This window comes from Mauremys reevesii, linkage group 19 (assembly GCF_016161935.1).
Source record: "Mauremys reevesii isolate NIE-2019 linkage group 19, ASM1616193v1, whole genome shotgun sequence".
NCBI lineage: Eukaryota > Metazoa > Chordata > Testudines > Geoemydidae > Mauremys > Mauremys reevesii.
Window position 1 is genome coordinate 13,748,971 of NC_052641.1, and position 15,943 is coordinate 13,764,913.

Sequence of the window (15,943 nt, forward strand, 5' to 3'; positions counted from 1 at the left end):
TACGCAACCAGCACCTGCCATTGAGTCTGATACTTCTTGAAGTAATTTGCTTGTTTGATATTCTCTGAGAGGTGGTGCTGGCTTGGAGTTTTGTTCCGTTGCCGTGGTCTTGTTGTGGTCTGTTCTTTCCTGTCTTGCCTGTTTTCTTTTTTGGAATTCATTTGGTTTCTTTTCTTTGAATAGCATAGCATATCGTCGTGTCATTCGTGTCTATCAGTATGAAGTTGGGGATGATCTGTCTGGAAGGTTTTTCCTCTTATTTTCTTACCTCACTGTGATTTTAAAATGCACTCTTAATTCCAAAGGCTTGTGTTCTTTCCAACTAACCAACTTTCACTGCTGTGAGATGCTTGGGGGTTTGTTTCCCTGTTGATTTTTTGCCTTTCCACTGTTGGTTCACAGCTTCCTGCCCAAGGTTCTGGGCCTGTGCTTCATTCTCTTTGATTTTGAGCTTTAACCCTCTGTGGTGAGAGAGACCCAGATGTTTGGCATATTTTCATTGCTACAGAGTGATTCAGCACTTGAAAACCCTTCCCAAGAAGTATTAAGAGACCTTTGGGAGGAAAGGGTCTGGTGGCGGGAGGGAAGACAATCGTAGCACCAGGAATTTAAATTCTACCGGGGGCACAAACATGTTACAGCACATCTGCACAATATCCAACTTGCTGTTTGTACACAGGTCATCTGTTGTAAACTTTCACTGTAAATGTTACAGGACAGAGGCTCTAAAAACTGCTGCCTTAACATTGCTTAGAACTGAAGAAACAAAAACAACTTAAGGGACTTTATGCAGCTAGTACCTGTGAACAAAATCATGGAGACCATAACTGCAAAAGGGTGCCTTTATAAACCAGTGTTTGGGGCCCCTGGTTGGCATGCCAAGAAATACCTCTGTGTGAACATTTTAAAAATTGACTTACAATCGTGACTACTATCAATTTCAGAATTCAAATGACTTAATGGCTGTGTCAGAGTGGCTCTGAACTATTAGCATCGTAGAAGTGCTCATCTGTGAGGGGTCACAGTCTGAGAATACGGAAAGCAACATTCACCCAGCCGTAATAAAGTAGTGGAGTTTTTCTGTCTTGCAAGGGTGATTGTCTTACATCAAGGTTGGCTTTAAATTAAGCCAGTAGTTCTCAAAAGGTTTTTCACACTTGCTTTCTGTGTAAAGCCTCTCTAGCGCTCCTGTCTCATTGGCAAACAAAGCTTGTCTCTAGTGAATCACTTGTAGTTTGTGTGTGTGTTGGGCACAGTTTGGGATGGAAAGGGCATTTGCACTGGGTTTCTATTTTCACTAGGTCCAGTAAGAAGGTGAGTGCTTTGGATTTGGCATGAAGTGTTTCCAGTGGCTACTTTATCACAGCCTGTGAAATTTCGGCTTGAAATTAACTATATAAAGAAATGACATGCAGCAGGTTCTAAAAGCCTCTGTTTTATATAGGGTCAGTCTGAATTTAAAAGCTTATGGCCAGAAGCTTGACAGAAAAAGTTCTGTTATAAAGTTTATGGAAAAATTATTTTACCCTAAAAGGTTGGTGTTAATTTCAAGCCCCTCCCCCCTGGCCTTTGTTGTATGTGAAGAGTGCCTCTCCCTCACTGGGATTCTATGTTTAGGTCCTGTATGGTGGAGGAATCAGGAACCCTGGAATCACAGCTGGAAGCTACTAAAGTAAGCATATCTCACCTGTTGTTAAAACTTCTGTTTCCTATTGATGCTCAGGAATGAGGGGGGAGGGAGAATGCCTTTAATGTATGAATTCATTAAAGACCTACATATCAGTCATTTTGAGGCCAGACACCCACCATTCTGATTATCTAATCTAACCTGCATTGCACAAGCCAAAAGAAAATCCTGAATGAGTTCTCCCTTGTATAGTATTTCTAAGTCCCTCTGTCGGGGCAGAGGAGCCAGTATCTGAAACCTTTCCTTGCAATGTTCTACGGTCTGTTTTGAGAATTAGGCTGTAGCTGCTGTGAGATTTCTAGTCATATTTACAGGCAAAAACACCTTTCTTGGAACATTAGCCCATCTTACAAATCCATCTGAGTCATATGTGATGAATCTCCCTTGTCTAGTGTTACAAAATATATCGCTATCCAACAGCTGAACCATAGCTTCCTCCTACCTCTTTGGTGTTGAGAGCCTGTGTTCTAGCTCAGTCAGTAAAATGTTGGTATGCTGGTATGTTTGCTCCATTCTGTTTTCTTTCCAAATAGCATAAGCACCAGGAGATTCGGGCAATGAGGAGTCAACTAAAGAAGATTGAGGACCTTGGAGCAGCTATGGAAGAAGCACTTATTTTGGACAACAAATATACAGAGCATAGCACCGTAGGCCTGGCACAGCAGTGGGACCAGCTTGACCAACTAGGGATGAGGATGCAGCACAACCTGGAACAGCAAATACAAGCTAGGTACAGTGTTCGTTCATTTGGGAAGATAAACCACATTCATCATTTCAGGGAATAAGTGAGTTAGGGAGAGACTGCCAGTACAAATAACGCAGGATAAACCTCTTCCACTTACTGTTCTGTGTTCTGAGTAGACTGCAATTTGAGAAATAGTTCTGGTTACAGCTAGCCCTGGTGATTTCTCAGTGAAATGGGTGGCAATTGAACCAGGTGCATGCTGTATCTCCATTCAAGGGGGTGGCAGACAGAAAACCAAACAGCCTGAAATGAACCTGGTGTTTGATTAGCGTGTGACCTACCACTGCAATTTCATGATCAATTCACTAGCTTTGCTTCTTCCGTTTTAGAAACACAACTGGAGTAACTGAGGAGGCTCTGAAGGAGTTCAGCATGATGTTCAAGTAAGTATGCATGTTCTCAGCAACCTGGAAAAGTGGTCATAAAGGAATTCTTCAGATCCTTGACATGTAGATGATTGCGACACAAACTGAGGGTCTAGATTCTCAGCTGCACCTAGTTTCCACTGTTTGCAGCTCCCTGATTCTTGGGCCAGTTCTGAGCCAGGCTGCTGTAACTCTGCCAGCTGGCAATAACTGGAATAATTCCTCACTAAGGGATGTGGCCAGTTTATGATCTTTCTGAAGGACTCCAGAGAATCTCTGTGTTGTCTGTATTAAATATGAAACTATTTGGAGTGAGTAAATACCATCTTCAAAACATCAGGCTAAAGTGTCATTCCAGTTTTCAGTTCACTGTATAGTTTAACCAGTTATCTTAATGAAGTTTCAAGATTCGTATTTTTCTATTCTAGACACTTCGACAAAGATAAATCTGGTCGTCTGAATCACCAGGAGTTTAAGTCCTGCTTACGTTCTCTAGGCTACGACCTGCCTATGGTTGAGGAAGGAGAACCAGATCCAGAGTTTGAAGCTATTCTTGACACCGTAGATCCCAACAGGTACAGACAGAATAAAACTTTTATATCAATTGTTCTGTTTTCACTTTCAAAGTCTGTCACAGGCTGCTTTTGCCCATTATTGCAGCCTCTCCATATTCTTCAAATTATTATTCCTTTACAATGGTCACTGTTACTTTATAGTTTGAGCAGAAAGAACCATTGAATCAGACTTCCTGTATATCACAAGCCATTAAATTACACCCAGTAACTGGTGTCTGATTAAAGCATATCTGCATGTGACGAAATTCTCACAATCTAGACCCTATGCCCCAGGGCTTTTCATGAGACATTTATAATATTCCTTACCATCTTAGTTAATGCAGGTCTGGGAAGTAGGAAGGATAACCCTGCTGCTAGACCTGCCTGCTTTGATGGGCTGAGAGCTCAATAGCATCAAGTAGTAGTGTTCTGAAGCAGGTCTGTTTACATGCTGTGTGTGTTTTATTGGCAGGGATGGACATGTCTCACTGCAGGAATACATGGCATTTATGATCAGCAGGGAAACTGAAAATGTGAAATCCAGTGAGGAAATAGAAAGTGCTTTCCGTGCCCTTAGTTCAGAGGGCAAGCCTTATGTGACCAAGGAGGAGCTCTACCAAGTAAGTGTCAGTTGTGCAAATCCCATCTCAGGAAAGACAGCAGCAACTAGCACCATGGAAATTAACTCTAGCTGTTCTGAGCCCCATTGCAAAGCTGACTGACAGGGATGATCTACACCTGTTAACTTCCCATGCCACTGAAAGATTTTATTGATGCAGCTAAAGCTATTTGCAAGTTTGTTAGTACACCCTCTCAGTAAGGGATCAATCAGTAAGAACCCACATTAGTACTTCCCCAGTTGCACTGAAACTCTTGATTAAATTTAACCTCAATACAGTTGAATAGGGCATTACTGTTAAAGCTCCCCAAAGCTGGAGGAGAGAACAGGTCCAGAAAGAAAAGTCACCAACTAACAAGTTTTCTATTCTGGATCCTGACAGTGGGAGGGAGATAAGGACAGAAATCAACTGACTGATCTGAGAAGTGGAAGTTACCTATTTTGGTCTGAGTGGGGGATCTTAAAAATACTGCATAACTGAGCAGGAGCCACCCACTCTTGAATTCCAGTCCTAGCTCTGACTCTGTGGCCTTAGTGTAACTTACTTATCTGTAAACCTCCTTCTCAAGGTAATGGATTGTAAATACTTTACCAATGAAAACAGCTTAGTCTTCACCACTGAGAGGCTACTAACCACCCTATCTTCAATTTTGTCTTTCAGAACCTGACCAGGGAACAGGCAGATTACTGCATCTCTCACATGAAGCCCTACATGGACAGCAAGGGCAGAGAACTTCCTTCTGCTTATGATTACATAGAATTTACACGTTCACTGTTTGTGAATTGATATAAAAGCACTAACCTTTACAAAATACAAAGAATATACTCGTGTTTGCCAACTGTAGCCCTGCATGCATCTCCATCTTTGTGTTGTACAATAATCAATGCTACTTTCTGATGTAACCTTAAACTGCTTAGCTTAAAACTCTTAGAAAAACAACAAATATTGCAGTGTGCTTCAATAAAAGTTACTGGTCCAAACTGCAGCAAAAATTTCAACTTGTGTTTAATCATCTTGATGCTTGAGTACCAATTTCAAGTGTGACTCAAACAAAGTCCAGTAGAATCTCTCTTCTGCTCATTACATAGCTTCAGGTAATGAGGGTAAGAGTGACATTGTAATGGAGAGCGTGTTTTACAGACCAGTTTTGGGTAGAAACAGTAACAACCCTAGGCTGTAGCAAGATTTAAATGATAACACTGGCCTGTTAGTGTCTCAATCAGTGACTTCATTTGCCAGCTGCTCAAGGTGATTCATTTCTCTTGGTCCCTGTTGAATAAAGTCTGAACTCAGCTGCCATATTTTCAGCATGCCACTGGCATCCCCTGCTGCCAGAAGCTGAGGTTGCTTGAAGTTAAACTCTATGCAGTACACAGGAGTCTGAGCTGAAGCTTGCTTTATAGAAACTGCAGGTTTCTGGGAGCTCTTTCCAAAATCAAACAGCTGCACTTCTCCTTTAAAATAAATAATCCACATCAATCTTTACTGTAAACAAATGTAATAAAAACAACAGTGTTAGTTCAAGCTTTCCCTCCAGTCTGGCAGCACTAGGGATTAAAGTCCTCCCCTGCTGGCAGTATCGAGATGAAGCAGTGCTACAATAAAGTAGCTCTACTCACTAGAGTCAGGGCAGGTTGAAACCAGCTGCTGGCAGAAGTTATGTCGCAGCCCTGTAGACATCTTTAAATGCCAGTTTCTATAGTGCTTTAAACACCTGAAAGCTGGAAACAGTTTTAGCCAGGGCATGATATAGCAAAGTTCCCATATCCACACAAGTCTGGGGCCAGACAGACTTTAGCAATGGCAAAGCTATGACAACTGTAGTTGCTACTCCAGACCTGATAATCTAAAAACCACTGCATTCTACCAACTGACAGCTTAGAAACCCTAGCTGTCAATTTACATTAAGTGCCAAGCAGTAAGCTTACATAGCACTAGTGTTAGAACCCAGAAGAAAACCTGGTTTCTCCTTCTAAGAATAAGCAGCTGGAGGGTACCTACCTTCTCCAGTAGCAGCTGCAAAGACCAAGGGTCGTATTGGAGACCAGCGCACACTAAACAGATACTTCTTTGATAACTGGAGAGAAATAAGGGGCTGTGCCTGCAGCATGGAGTGCAAGTGAACATGTCCATCAGTGCCACCACTCAGAAAGAGATTCCTGGAGAAAATAAGAAACACTTCTTAGGGGATCAGTATTAAGAACACAGAGCAGAGTTCACTTAAGCAGCCTGAGAGTTGATGTACGTTAGGTATTTGGCTTCTTTACGTATGGCCCTTTTGAGTGAATGGTGTCAAGATTCCTCAAATTATTTGTCTTTACTCAGTGTTTTTTTTCCTTTTGTTAGTCACTATCAACTGCAGTCACATGAATCACTGCATCTTTGGCCCTGTAGTCTCTAGAGACCTTGTATTTAAGGATCAGGATCTAAGGGGCTAGCATAATCTGGTCTCTCCCATGCAAATTATATGCAGTACCAGGACTCCCAGCATGTTTCAAGAAAACATTTATGGACATTTTAAATGATGCACCTACAGACTGAGTGTACACTTCCAAATTTAAACTCAGATGGCTACTAATGAAAGTAACAAGTAGCATGATGGGCAGTTGACTTTATGGAAACAGGCTGTCCCCTAAAGTTGTTAATAGAACTATGGGAAGAGTTGTCTTGAATAAAAAAGAGCCCAGTGGAAATAAGTTCAGCTGTGGTGTAAATAGGGACAATGCTATGGGCTTCAATGAAGTTGCACCTATACAAGAGGCATATTCAGCATACGTTCGTGCAACTCCCTTGAAGGTAACAGCTTTCCAGTGTGACAAATACAGTAGGGCTTCTGGCATGTAGCCCTTGATCAGATCTCAGGAAAACCACAATTAGAACAGGATGGTAGTGTAACAAACTAACATTTGGTGCCAATGCAGTCTGCCCATTACTTGCCTGTGGAAAGGTGAGCAGCTTACACAGTACACAGGTCCACCATGAGGAGAAAAGGCAAACTGTGCAGGTGCCTTGAGGGGAACAGAGCTACCTGTCCTAGGGACAGCAGCAGTCTCTACCGCAGTGGAGCACTTGAGAGAATATCCACCTTCCACACCAATGATAAACACACTGGGATCAAAGCAGGAGAAAGAGAGCGAGGTCACACCCACAGCTGTCTCCCCACGTGTGCGCTGGGGAAAGGGGACAAACCATGAGACACAAGGACTCAGAAATTTAACATACATGTACATGAAACCTATACTAATCATAGCCTGCATGACCTGCACCAACCATTTAACAGTTCTGTAAAAATAAAATAAGGATTCAAGTTCAGGATGGAGAACTGAGCTGCTTACAGCTCTGGTCATTTAGCTTTAGTTCAGAGCAAGGCTGCGGCATCCAAGTTTCTAAGTGGCCAGTTTCCACACTATCCTGTGGGTTGGTAATGGGAAAGCCAAAGTTTACTGTGCTTGTTGATAAATGGGCTTTATTCTCTCTCTGCTTCCCCATCACATGGAAGCTACAGCCACCTACCTGTGCTCTCTAACCCAAGCTATTCTAACACACTAAGCCCATTAAAAGGTGGTTTCAAGTCAATGTTCTCTGGATTTACTGAACTAACCTTAAGTTTCATACTCCGAGGGATCTGCTGAGCGACTAAGGCAAATCCTTCAACTAACGTCAGCTGACCATCTCTCTGTGTCTGCCACACAAGGATCTTTCCGTCTGTGGATACGCTCAGAATCTGGAAGTGGTGACTCTGCTTTGAGTCCTGTAACCAGTCAACCTGTTCCCAACATGAGAAAACTCTGAAAAGGGGCCTCACTAAACCCACCATGCCCAGTAACCCCACATTCAAGAACACTAAGTCTCAGGACAAATGACATTAGGTAACTACCAGCAAACCACTCTCTCGAGGATTTGCCCTATTCAACTGTGTTGAGATTAAGTTAATCTAGCAATGAGAATTTAAAGATTTCAATGCAACTGTGCAAATACTAAGCTGGTTTGACTATGCCCAGGAAATAAAGGGATGAAATGTTAGGATTGTGATTCCTCCCCTGCCCTCCAACCCAATGAACATCCCACTCAAGTGTGGACTGACCCCTATTACCTGATAAACTGGATCTGTATGAGTGTCATCTGTCATCCCTGTCCTCCAGATCAAGGGATCTTCTATCCTGCTCGTGTCCCATATCAAGACCTCCCCACTGTAAAGGCCACCTGTAGATGACAAAGGATCAATGGAACATAAGCAATGGCTACTAATGAAAGTCACACAAAGCATGATAGGCTCGGTTTACTTTGTTACTGACTGCAAATAGGTTGGCCCCTAGAAAGAGTTGTCCTGAACAAAGAGGGCCAAGGGAAAATAAATTAATCTCTGGTGTAAGCAAGAACAATGCTATAGGCTTCAACTGATTTGCATCCACACGGGACATATTCAGCTCTGATGTAAGTGGATGCAATGCTGTGTAAAAGAGTTTCCAGGATGGTTATGCCTATTCCTACTCATGGGTATTGCACCATCTAGTGGTGCCTAATGGTAGAACCTAGCAGTGTCCATTAGTGTTCTTGTACCCTCCTCTCCTACATTTCGCCTCAGTGTCTCCAAACGTTCTGAAGGCAAGGCCGCAGCGCCTTCTACCTCCTCAGTTTCTTCCACTGCAAACCAGACATGCAGAATAAACCAGGACTCTGAGAAAGAGGGGAAGATGGGTAGGAAGTGTGAATATGCAGAGACATCTTGAAGAACTCTGGTTACACATAAGTAATCTTCATTTTTTCAAGTGGCTCTGTATATTCCAATTTATGGGACAGATTGATAAGCAGTGCTGAAAATAACCGGGAGGCAGGAAGAGAGTCCTAATGAAACAGAGACTGAAGCACTGCTCTACCAAACCTACCATCAGCCCCGGAGGCCAAATTAAGGGAATAATACTTAGTAAATGTGTGTACAAATTTCCAGGTCACAGCCCTGCAGATTTCAGCAGCAGGGACTTGCTTAAGGCAAGCAAAAGAAGCTGCCACAGCTCTGGTGGAATGTGATTGTACCGTCATGTACAATATTCAACAATGTGTTGTTTAATTCATCTAGAAATAGTCTAGGAAGATGACATAACCCATATAATTCTTAGCATAAAACAAATCTGGATGATTTTCAAAAACTTTGAAATTATGTTTAATTAATATGCAAGAGCTCTTCTTGCATCCGAAGTATATATAACAGATCCCTCCTTATTCATAAGAGGCTTTGGAAAAAATGCCTGCAAAGTAATTGATTGATTTAAAAGTCAGATGCCACTTTTGGCAAAGATTTGGGATCAGGACTAAGAATTACCTTATCTTTATGAAAAGTAGTAAACAATGGATCAGCCATCAAGGCATTCAATTCACTCACCCTTCTAGTTGACATTATGCCAATGATGAATGACGTCTTAACAGATAAAAACAGGTCTACATTTTTTATTAAAGCTAATGTTAAAATATTATATAAGACACAAGTTAAGAAAAGAGTATCTGTACATCTGGGTATAGTGCTTAAATTATCTACAGTACAAAGTTTGTTTTAAAAGTCATAAGATACATATAGTGCATAATCAGCAATAACCCAAATTTAGGTGAGTAAATTTAACAATACAGTTTAGATATTAGCATCCAAATTTCCAGATACATCACTCATGAAAAGTTATACAGAGAATTGGTTGTGGAAAGCAAATATATCAATGAGTGAAGATTTTCCCTCAGTAAATTGAGAATTTGGGGTAGGTTGTCCATTAGAAAATGCAATCCATCAGGAAAGTATTTGAATTACTTTCCCGACTGCGCTTCTCATCGGCACTCCAGCTCATCCCTCCTGGTAGTGGCAACGTTCAGTGATGTGTTATAGGTAGACATCCCTTGACCACTTACTTGATGGCTTCTGACACCATGAGTTGCCACATCAGCCAAGAGTAGCATTGACCGATTCCACATTCTCTCAACCCTCACTCGTTACTGAGGACCCATATGCCCAGGGCTCCAACAATCGGTGCGTGAGTTTGGACCTCATAGCCCTTTGCTCTCAATGTGTCGGCCAGATGGTCGTATTTCTCCAGCTTTTGAGATCGGGCATCGCGGAAAGCCGGGGTCCTGTTTTCAGGTGCCACAAGTACTCCTGTTCCTAAAGGAGTGTTTTCACCATATTTTGACCTTCCGTTGAAATTGTGTTACTCAGTCTCCTTTTGTCATCTGGCAACTCCTGCACAAACAGCAGTATCTTCTCCCACAAGTGAAACTGATAGCAGGACACAACAGCTTGGTAACTTGCTACCCTAACACCAAAGGATAAAGAAAAGAACACCTTTCTCACTAAGGAAGAATCTTCTTCCCTTCTCTGTCAATAAGGATAGGGTGAGCTTGTCCAGATCTTGCTCTGCTACTGGCAGCAGCCACCACCAGTGACTTAGGTACAGGGTCCATATGAAAATCCTTCTGAAGGTAAATGATATAGTTTGCCAGCTTTCTTGGAGACAGGTTGACAAGAAGCAGGAATAGACCACACGGATTCAGCTGGCTAAAGTAACATCCAAAATAGGTAGGGATAGCCTATTCCTGGAAGTAGCACCAAGAATATCAAACATTGGATGAGAAGTCTCTTCCACAGGCACTGAAGGCAGATTCAAAGTGGACATCACATGATCCACTAATTCATGAAATAATGTAGTATCCTTAAAAGGGAAGGAGACTGAAGCAACTTCCACATGCTCATCTGGTGACAAATCAGGATCACAGTGTGTGTCCACATGCTCCTGTTCAAAAAGAGAGGCTATCAATTATCAGGCACCACTGCCTGAGATGTAGCCAGATTTGGAGGAACTGGATCTGAGATTTCCACACCACTGGATCCTTAGCAGATGAAAGCTCACCTCTCCATCCATGTGGAGGATAACTGAAAAATTCCTGCAGCGGCTCCCAATAAGGCCATGACATCAAGGACTGTCAATCTTCCCAACAACTGAGATTCAGGAGCACTCCCACAGGAGGACCACCAAAGGGAGGGGCAAACCAGGAAGAAACAGGCCTCTTAATTCTTCCTCTAGCCTCCTTCAGATATGGATCTGGCACTGAGTCTGTGACAGAGTGCACTGGAGATACCAAAGGACCTTGAGGGAGGTAAGGAGGAAACCTTTGCGAGGATCCTGTAGGAGTCCTAGAAGGAGGAAGTACAGACAGTTCTACTCTCCTTACAGATGAGGAGGCCAGCGAAGCCTGCCTCTTTCTCAAGGTCCTCTGCTTTTTGCTCAGATCTGAGGATTGATCAGAAGCCTCACAGTTAACCTCAGATACCATGTAACAGTATTCTTCAGAACTGAAAACGTAAGTGGAACCAAAGCAGAAGCCAAGGTCAGAGACAAAGAAGTAGACAGCAGCGGATCCAACACCAGACTCATGCTCCTGGCTCCCAAGTCTGACCCCAGAACCAGCCTTGACTTTTGGAGCCATAGAGGCTCTGTAAGAATAGAATGGATCCAATAAGACAGCCGGAGCTGACCACGTGGCCCTTGGTTCTGACACAGCAAAGACCTAATTGCAGGAACAGTGAGAATTGGAGCCAAAACTGATGGGGGTTCCAACTTCCTGGAATCCTCCAACTGCTCCAAATTTCTTAAAGTCACAGGAATCAATAGTGCCTTTCATATCTTGGTTCCGATGACTATCCGGATTCCAAGGGTTTAGCTTCAAGAGCCTCCTTCAGGAGAAACCCTGGCAATGTGTTCTGCCTCTGCTTGTGAGCTCTGGGGTATCAAAGTTCAGCAGATAGAATACTCAGACGGAGAGTGACCTCTCTCAAACACTTGAGGCACCTGACGTGGTCATCCACTGCTGAGAAGGCAGTAGGGCATGAAGCATACCTCTTGAATCTTGGTTTCTTCTTCCTCTTCAGTTCCACCATCACCCAGAAATGAAACACTAACAAGTAAGTAACTATTTCTATACTTATACTAACTATTAACAACAACAATAAAACACCAATGAATACTTAAGGAGAAAGAACTCTAGACCCGAACAGTTCAGAGCAGTTCACTTCCACGCAAGCTCATGGTTGAAAGAAACTGAGGTGGTAGATGATGCTGCGTCCAGATATAGCCTCGCTCTCAGACAGCTGAGGGGAGGGGTACAAGAGGATGCAAGAGCACTCTAAGAGATAATGCTAACAGAAGGTTCTGCCATTAGGCATCACTAGGCAGCGCAATACCATAAGTGGGAATATGCAGCCATCTTGAAAAAGAACCAATACTTACGCAAGGATTGATTTCGCCCTCCCTCCCCCATCTCCCAGGTTCCCCACTTTCTTAGCAGGACTCTCTCGGTGCTCCAAGAGGTAGTATAAAACAGGCAAAGCCTACTAAGAGAAGGGAATGTTGCATTAAGACAAGGGAAGGTCCTGATTCCTAGTGCCACAGATGAAACAGCAATTACACATTTGGCAGCAGCACTTTCCGTGCCTTGGGGCTTGGGAACTAACTGAGGAGGTGCACTGCCATTCCTCTTGGGAGGAGTCCCAGGTATAGGGTGACCAGATGTCCTGATTTTATAAGGACAGTCCTGATTTTTGGGTCTTTTTCTTATATAGGCTCCTATTACCCCCCACCCCCATCCCAATTTTTCACATTTGCTATCTGGTCACCCTACCCAGGTAGCCCTGAAGAGAAAATCAGCAGCACTAGCTGAAGGCGATAAGGAAACAATTAAAAATAAAATCTAAGGCAAGAGCAGTCTACCAACGATCAACGATGGCTGTGATGAATGGAAAGCCAGGCACATGACAGAACTGGGAACATCCACCACTAGATCAGGACGCTTTGGATTTAACCCCCTTCTGTCCAGATTCCAGGTACAAACATAGGATTTTTCTGTGCTCCAGTCCCCATCGTCCAGTCTGGAAAAGAAAAGAAGTCAAGATGGAAGCTACACCTCATCCAGTCATTGTTACAGAGAGACTCAGCTAAGCAGATTCACATTTCCATTGACACGTGCTCTCTGGGGCTACAAAAGGCTTTGTTTAGAGGAGGCCGGGGTTACAATGCATCTCTGTGGACTGCTACATTTATGAGTAAGTGTTGGTGCACCTCAGTATGATAAGGGTGTTTGACAGCAGTTCTTTGATATAAATCATTATTACAGGACAGGACCTATTAACTATACTAATAAGGGAACAGCCTGGAATCCACATTGGGGAAAGTTAATTCACAGACACCATTCAAAGAAAGCACACAACATTTCCTCCTTTTTAAGTTACCAAAAGCAACTGTTCTGCAGAGAGGATGAAAAGCCAACAACATTTCATTCCAACAAGGAGTTCCGGGTTTGAACGTGCTCTAGAGAGGAAAAGTGTTGTGCTGCTGAGCAGTGACCACTGCAGCTAAATAAGGAGAACTGATGGGGGCTGAAGTGCTACTCAGTCCTGCTTGGCCAGGAGAGAGTAGCCATTAAGTGGACCTTTGATGTTGGCGTGGAGGGCTCTGATAGTGATGTACAACAATCTCCTCAACCCATCTCAAAGACAAAATGAGGCATTTGTTTAATTAGCCATGTACGTAATGACATTTTTGCTGAGGTCATACAAACATGAAGTCTCATTCACACCCATTTGCACCTCCAAATGGTGCAGATAACATTACACAAGTCATGCCACTGACATCTCTCAAGGCCTAAATCCAATTTCATTTCCATGTTTACTTGCCCCAATTAAGTTGCCCTCATGATTTGTTTAATTTTGTAGCTCTGAAAGGACAAAGGAAATAAATCTCTCAAAAGACAAAGTTCTGCTTCCCTCTGCTTTGTAGCTATTTCATTTACTTTGTGTTTATCAGCGTGCAACCCTTGTTTGTTAGGGACAGTGCAAATCCATAGCAATTACTGCCATGTGAAAAGTCCCCAGAGCTGGAAATACCATGAAACACAAATATTTGCTATATTGCATTTGCTAATCCCAATCAACTCGACAATGATGTCAACCACTTTCTGAAATAATGGGTTTCCCAGAGTAAGGTACCAGGAACTGTGTGTGTGGGAAAGTAAATCAGACAACCAACTTCAACAATGACTAATTTGCTATGTGCCGGCAGTGAGAGGACTACTCGCAGTGCTGGTGCTATTATACCAGCAATCTCTGTCCACACAGGCAATAACAGAGCAGACTAAAATGGTGGTTAGCCTTGCTGGAAGAAAATCTAATCCAAATAGTATCTGCCATGCAAGTACATTGCTGAGAGCATTTCTGTGTATGGGCACCAGGTGCATTCCACATGGGCTTGAAGACCACGTGATGGCTAACAAGACATTTTATAATGAAGGCAAGTATGCACACCCAACCATCCCATACATACACACACACTGCACACACATACAAACAAACAGCTCCTCTTTACATTTTTCAACAGAATCTGCCTAAGAACAAAACACTGAGAAAATATAGATTAGTTTTGGGGGTTGGAGCTAATGGACCGAGAGGAAAGGGAAAGGATATCTGACCTAAATTAGAACTGCCCTTGGGTTCTGATTTTTCTGAATATCAATTAAATATCTTTTTCGACATAAATAAGTTGCTTATACACATGGTTAGTTATTACAAAGGAAGTGAACATCCTCCAATGCTTCTGAATACAGGCCAGTCTGAAATATCTCACAGACCACTCTCAGTTGTGCTCTGGATCAACTCAGGTGCTCACCTGCCATAAGAACATGCAACAACTGATCCAGTGGCATTCCAGGAGATGCTGGTCACCTGCAATTTCTGATCCTGAGCCTCTGGGTACGATAAGCTATGCAAACAGGACACCTGGAAAAGATGAAATCCAAATACTAAGCCAACAACCTATGGAGATACAGAGAATTAGGATCTATATTCAGAGACTGAAGAAAGAATCACGTTATCTCCACAGACCAATATCCTGGTCAGGATCCACACTCCCACCCTCTTTATAGCAGAAGAGTCTGGGGAGACATAAACTGTGGTTTGTAAATACAGGTAAGACAGAAATTTGCCTCCTGTTGAGAGCATCACATGCAAAACTCTGCATGCTCCCACCAAACCAAATGTTTCTCCATAATGTCATCTCACAGTGGATCCACTCTACTATCTTCAGAGCAATTACAGAAAATACTAAGGAGCCCATGCCCCGAAGGCTTGGGGCAGTCCCGCTCCACAATTCTGGGGATTTAAGATCTACACTGTGCTTTCAAACCATAATCTGATAAGAGGTAGCAATAAACATACCCAGCATGCACCAATAGCTACCAGCTGCCCACATTCCTGGACACGGCACACTGGATAACCATCAGCTCCCCAGGTAGAGCTGCCAAGCCACAGGCACTGCAATGACTTCCAGATGCTGCCAGACAATTATTAATACACTATTGCCTGAAGAACATGGCAGGAAGATCTAAATGAGCAGAGATTTTAAACTGCACTGGTTGCAAAGAGGAGGAAACTAATCTACTCCAGTTGTAAGCTTCCTTTTGATGAAGCCAGTATTACACACTGTTGCTACTCACAAAGACAGGTTACCTATCTACACTGATGTGAAGACAAAAGGAGAAAGAATACTTATTTTCTTATGAACAGAGTCAAGCAATGATAGTCTCAGCACCGGGTACTAGAGCCAACTGTTGCTATGGGCACTGTCTAGTATGGTCATATTGCTCTGAATTCTATCAACCTACCGTTTCATTCTGATCTACCCAGTTCACCTCAAAGCCATCGAAGGCATGACTTCTCCAGTTTTTATTCAGTTCTTTGATAACAACATCCTCCACTCCCTGAAGGAATGAGAGCAGGCCAGCATAATCCACAGGAACTTCCTTCTGGAGATCCAAGTTTTGGATAGTCTCCTCACTTTGATCGGTCTGCATGCCAGCATCCTGGCTGGAATGGGATTGTACTGCAGCCTCCACGGTTGAGATCTCCCCAGTCTGGCAGCTTTTCTGTTGGAAGAATAATGTTCTAC

At 43.0% G+C, this 15,943-nt stretch overlaps 2 protein-coding genes across 19 annotated transcripts in view; one reads left to right on the forward strand and one right to left on the reverse strand.

The window, feature by feature from the left end:
• SPTAN1 (spectrin alpha, non-erythrocytic 1) overlaps positions 1 to 4,990 on the forward strand; it is a 67,205-nt gene extending 62,215 nt beyond the window's left edge. For 4 of the 7 annotated variants that reach the window (XM_039506525.1, XM_039506526.1, XM_039506527.1 and 1 more), the window contains 6 exons: positions 1,618 to 1,672; positions 2,221 to 2,417; positions 2,762 to 2,815; positions 3,226 to 3,372; positions 3,824 to 3,971; positions 4,632 to 4,990. In XM_039506525.1, the coding sequence (XP_039362459.1) occupies positions 1,618 to 1,672; positions 2,221 to 2,417; positions 2,762 to 2,815; positions 3,226 to 3,372; positions 3,824 to 3,971; positions 4,632 to 4,757 (727 nt within the window). In that variant the 3' untranslated portion in view covers positions 4,758 to 4,990. Of the gene's footprint in view, positions 1 to 183; positions 247 to 1,617; positions 1,673 to 2,220; positions 2,418 to 2,761; positions 2,816 to 3,225; positions 3,373 to 3,823; positions 3,972 to 4,631 lie in introns of all 7 variants that reach the window. The other 3 variants (XM_039506523.1, XM_039506522.1, XM_039506524.1) reach the window with 1 other exon arrangement.
• Positions 4,960 to 15,943, reverse strand: part of DYNC2I2 (dynein 2 intermediate chain 2) — a 36,309-nt gene continuing 25,325 nt past the window's right edge. For 10 of the 12 annotated variants that reach the window (XM_039506541.1, XM_039506535.1, XM_039506532.1 and 7 more), the window contains 8 exons: positions 15,660 to 15,920; positions 14,666 to 14,775; positions 12,716 to 12,873; positions 8,065 to 8,174; positions 7,573 to 7,737; positions 6,909 to 7,144; positions 5,973 to 6,130; positions 4,960 to 5,425 (listed from right to left, as the gene is read on the reverse strand). In XM_039506541.1, the coding sequence (XP_039362475.1) occupies positions 5,187 to 5,425; positions 5,973 to 6,130; positions 6,909 to 7,144; positions 7,573 to 7,737; positions 8,065 to 8,174; positions 12,716 to 12,873; positions 14,666 to 14,775; positions 15,660 to 15,848 (1,365 nt within the window). In that variant the 5' untranslated portion in view covers positions 15,849 to 15,920 and the 3' untranslated portion in view covers positions 4,960 to 5,186. Of the gene's footprint in view, positions 5,426 to 5,972; positions 6,131 to 6,908; positions 7,145 to 7,572; positions 7,738 to 8,064; positions 8,175 to 12,715; positions 12,874 to 14,665; positions 14,776 to 15,659; positions 15,935 to 15,943 lie in introns of those variants that run through there. The other 2 variants (XM_039506536.1, XM_039506539.1) reach the window with 2 other exon arrangements.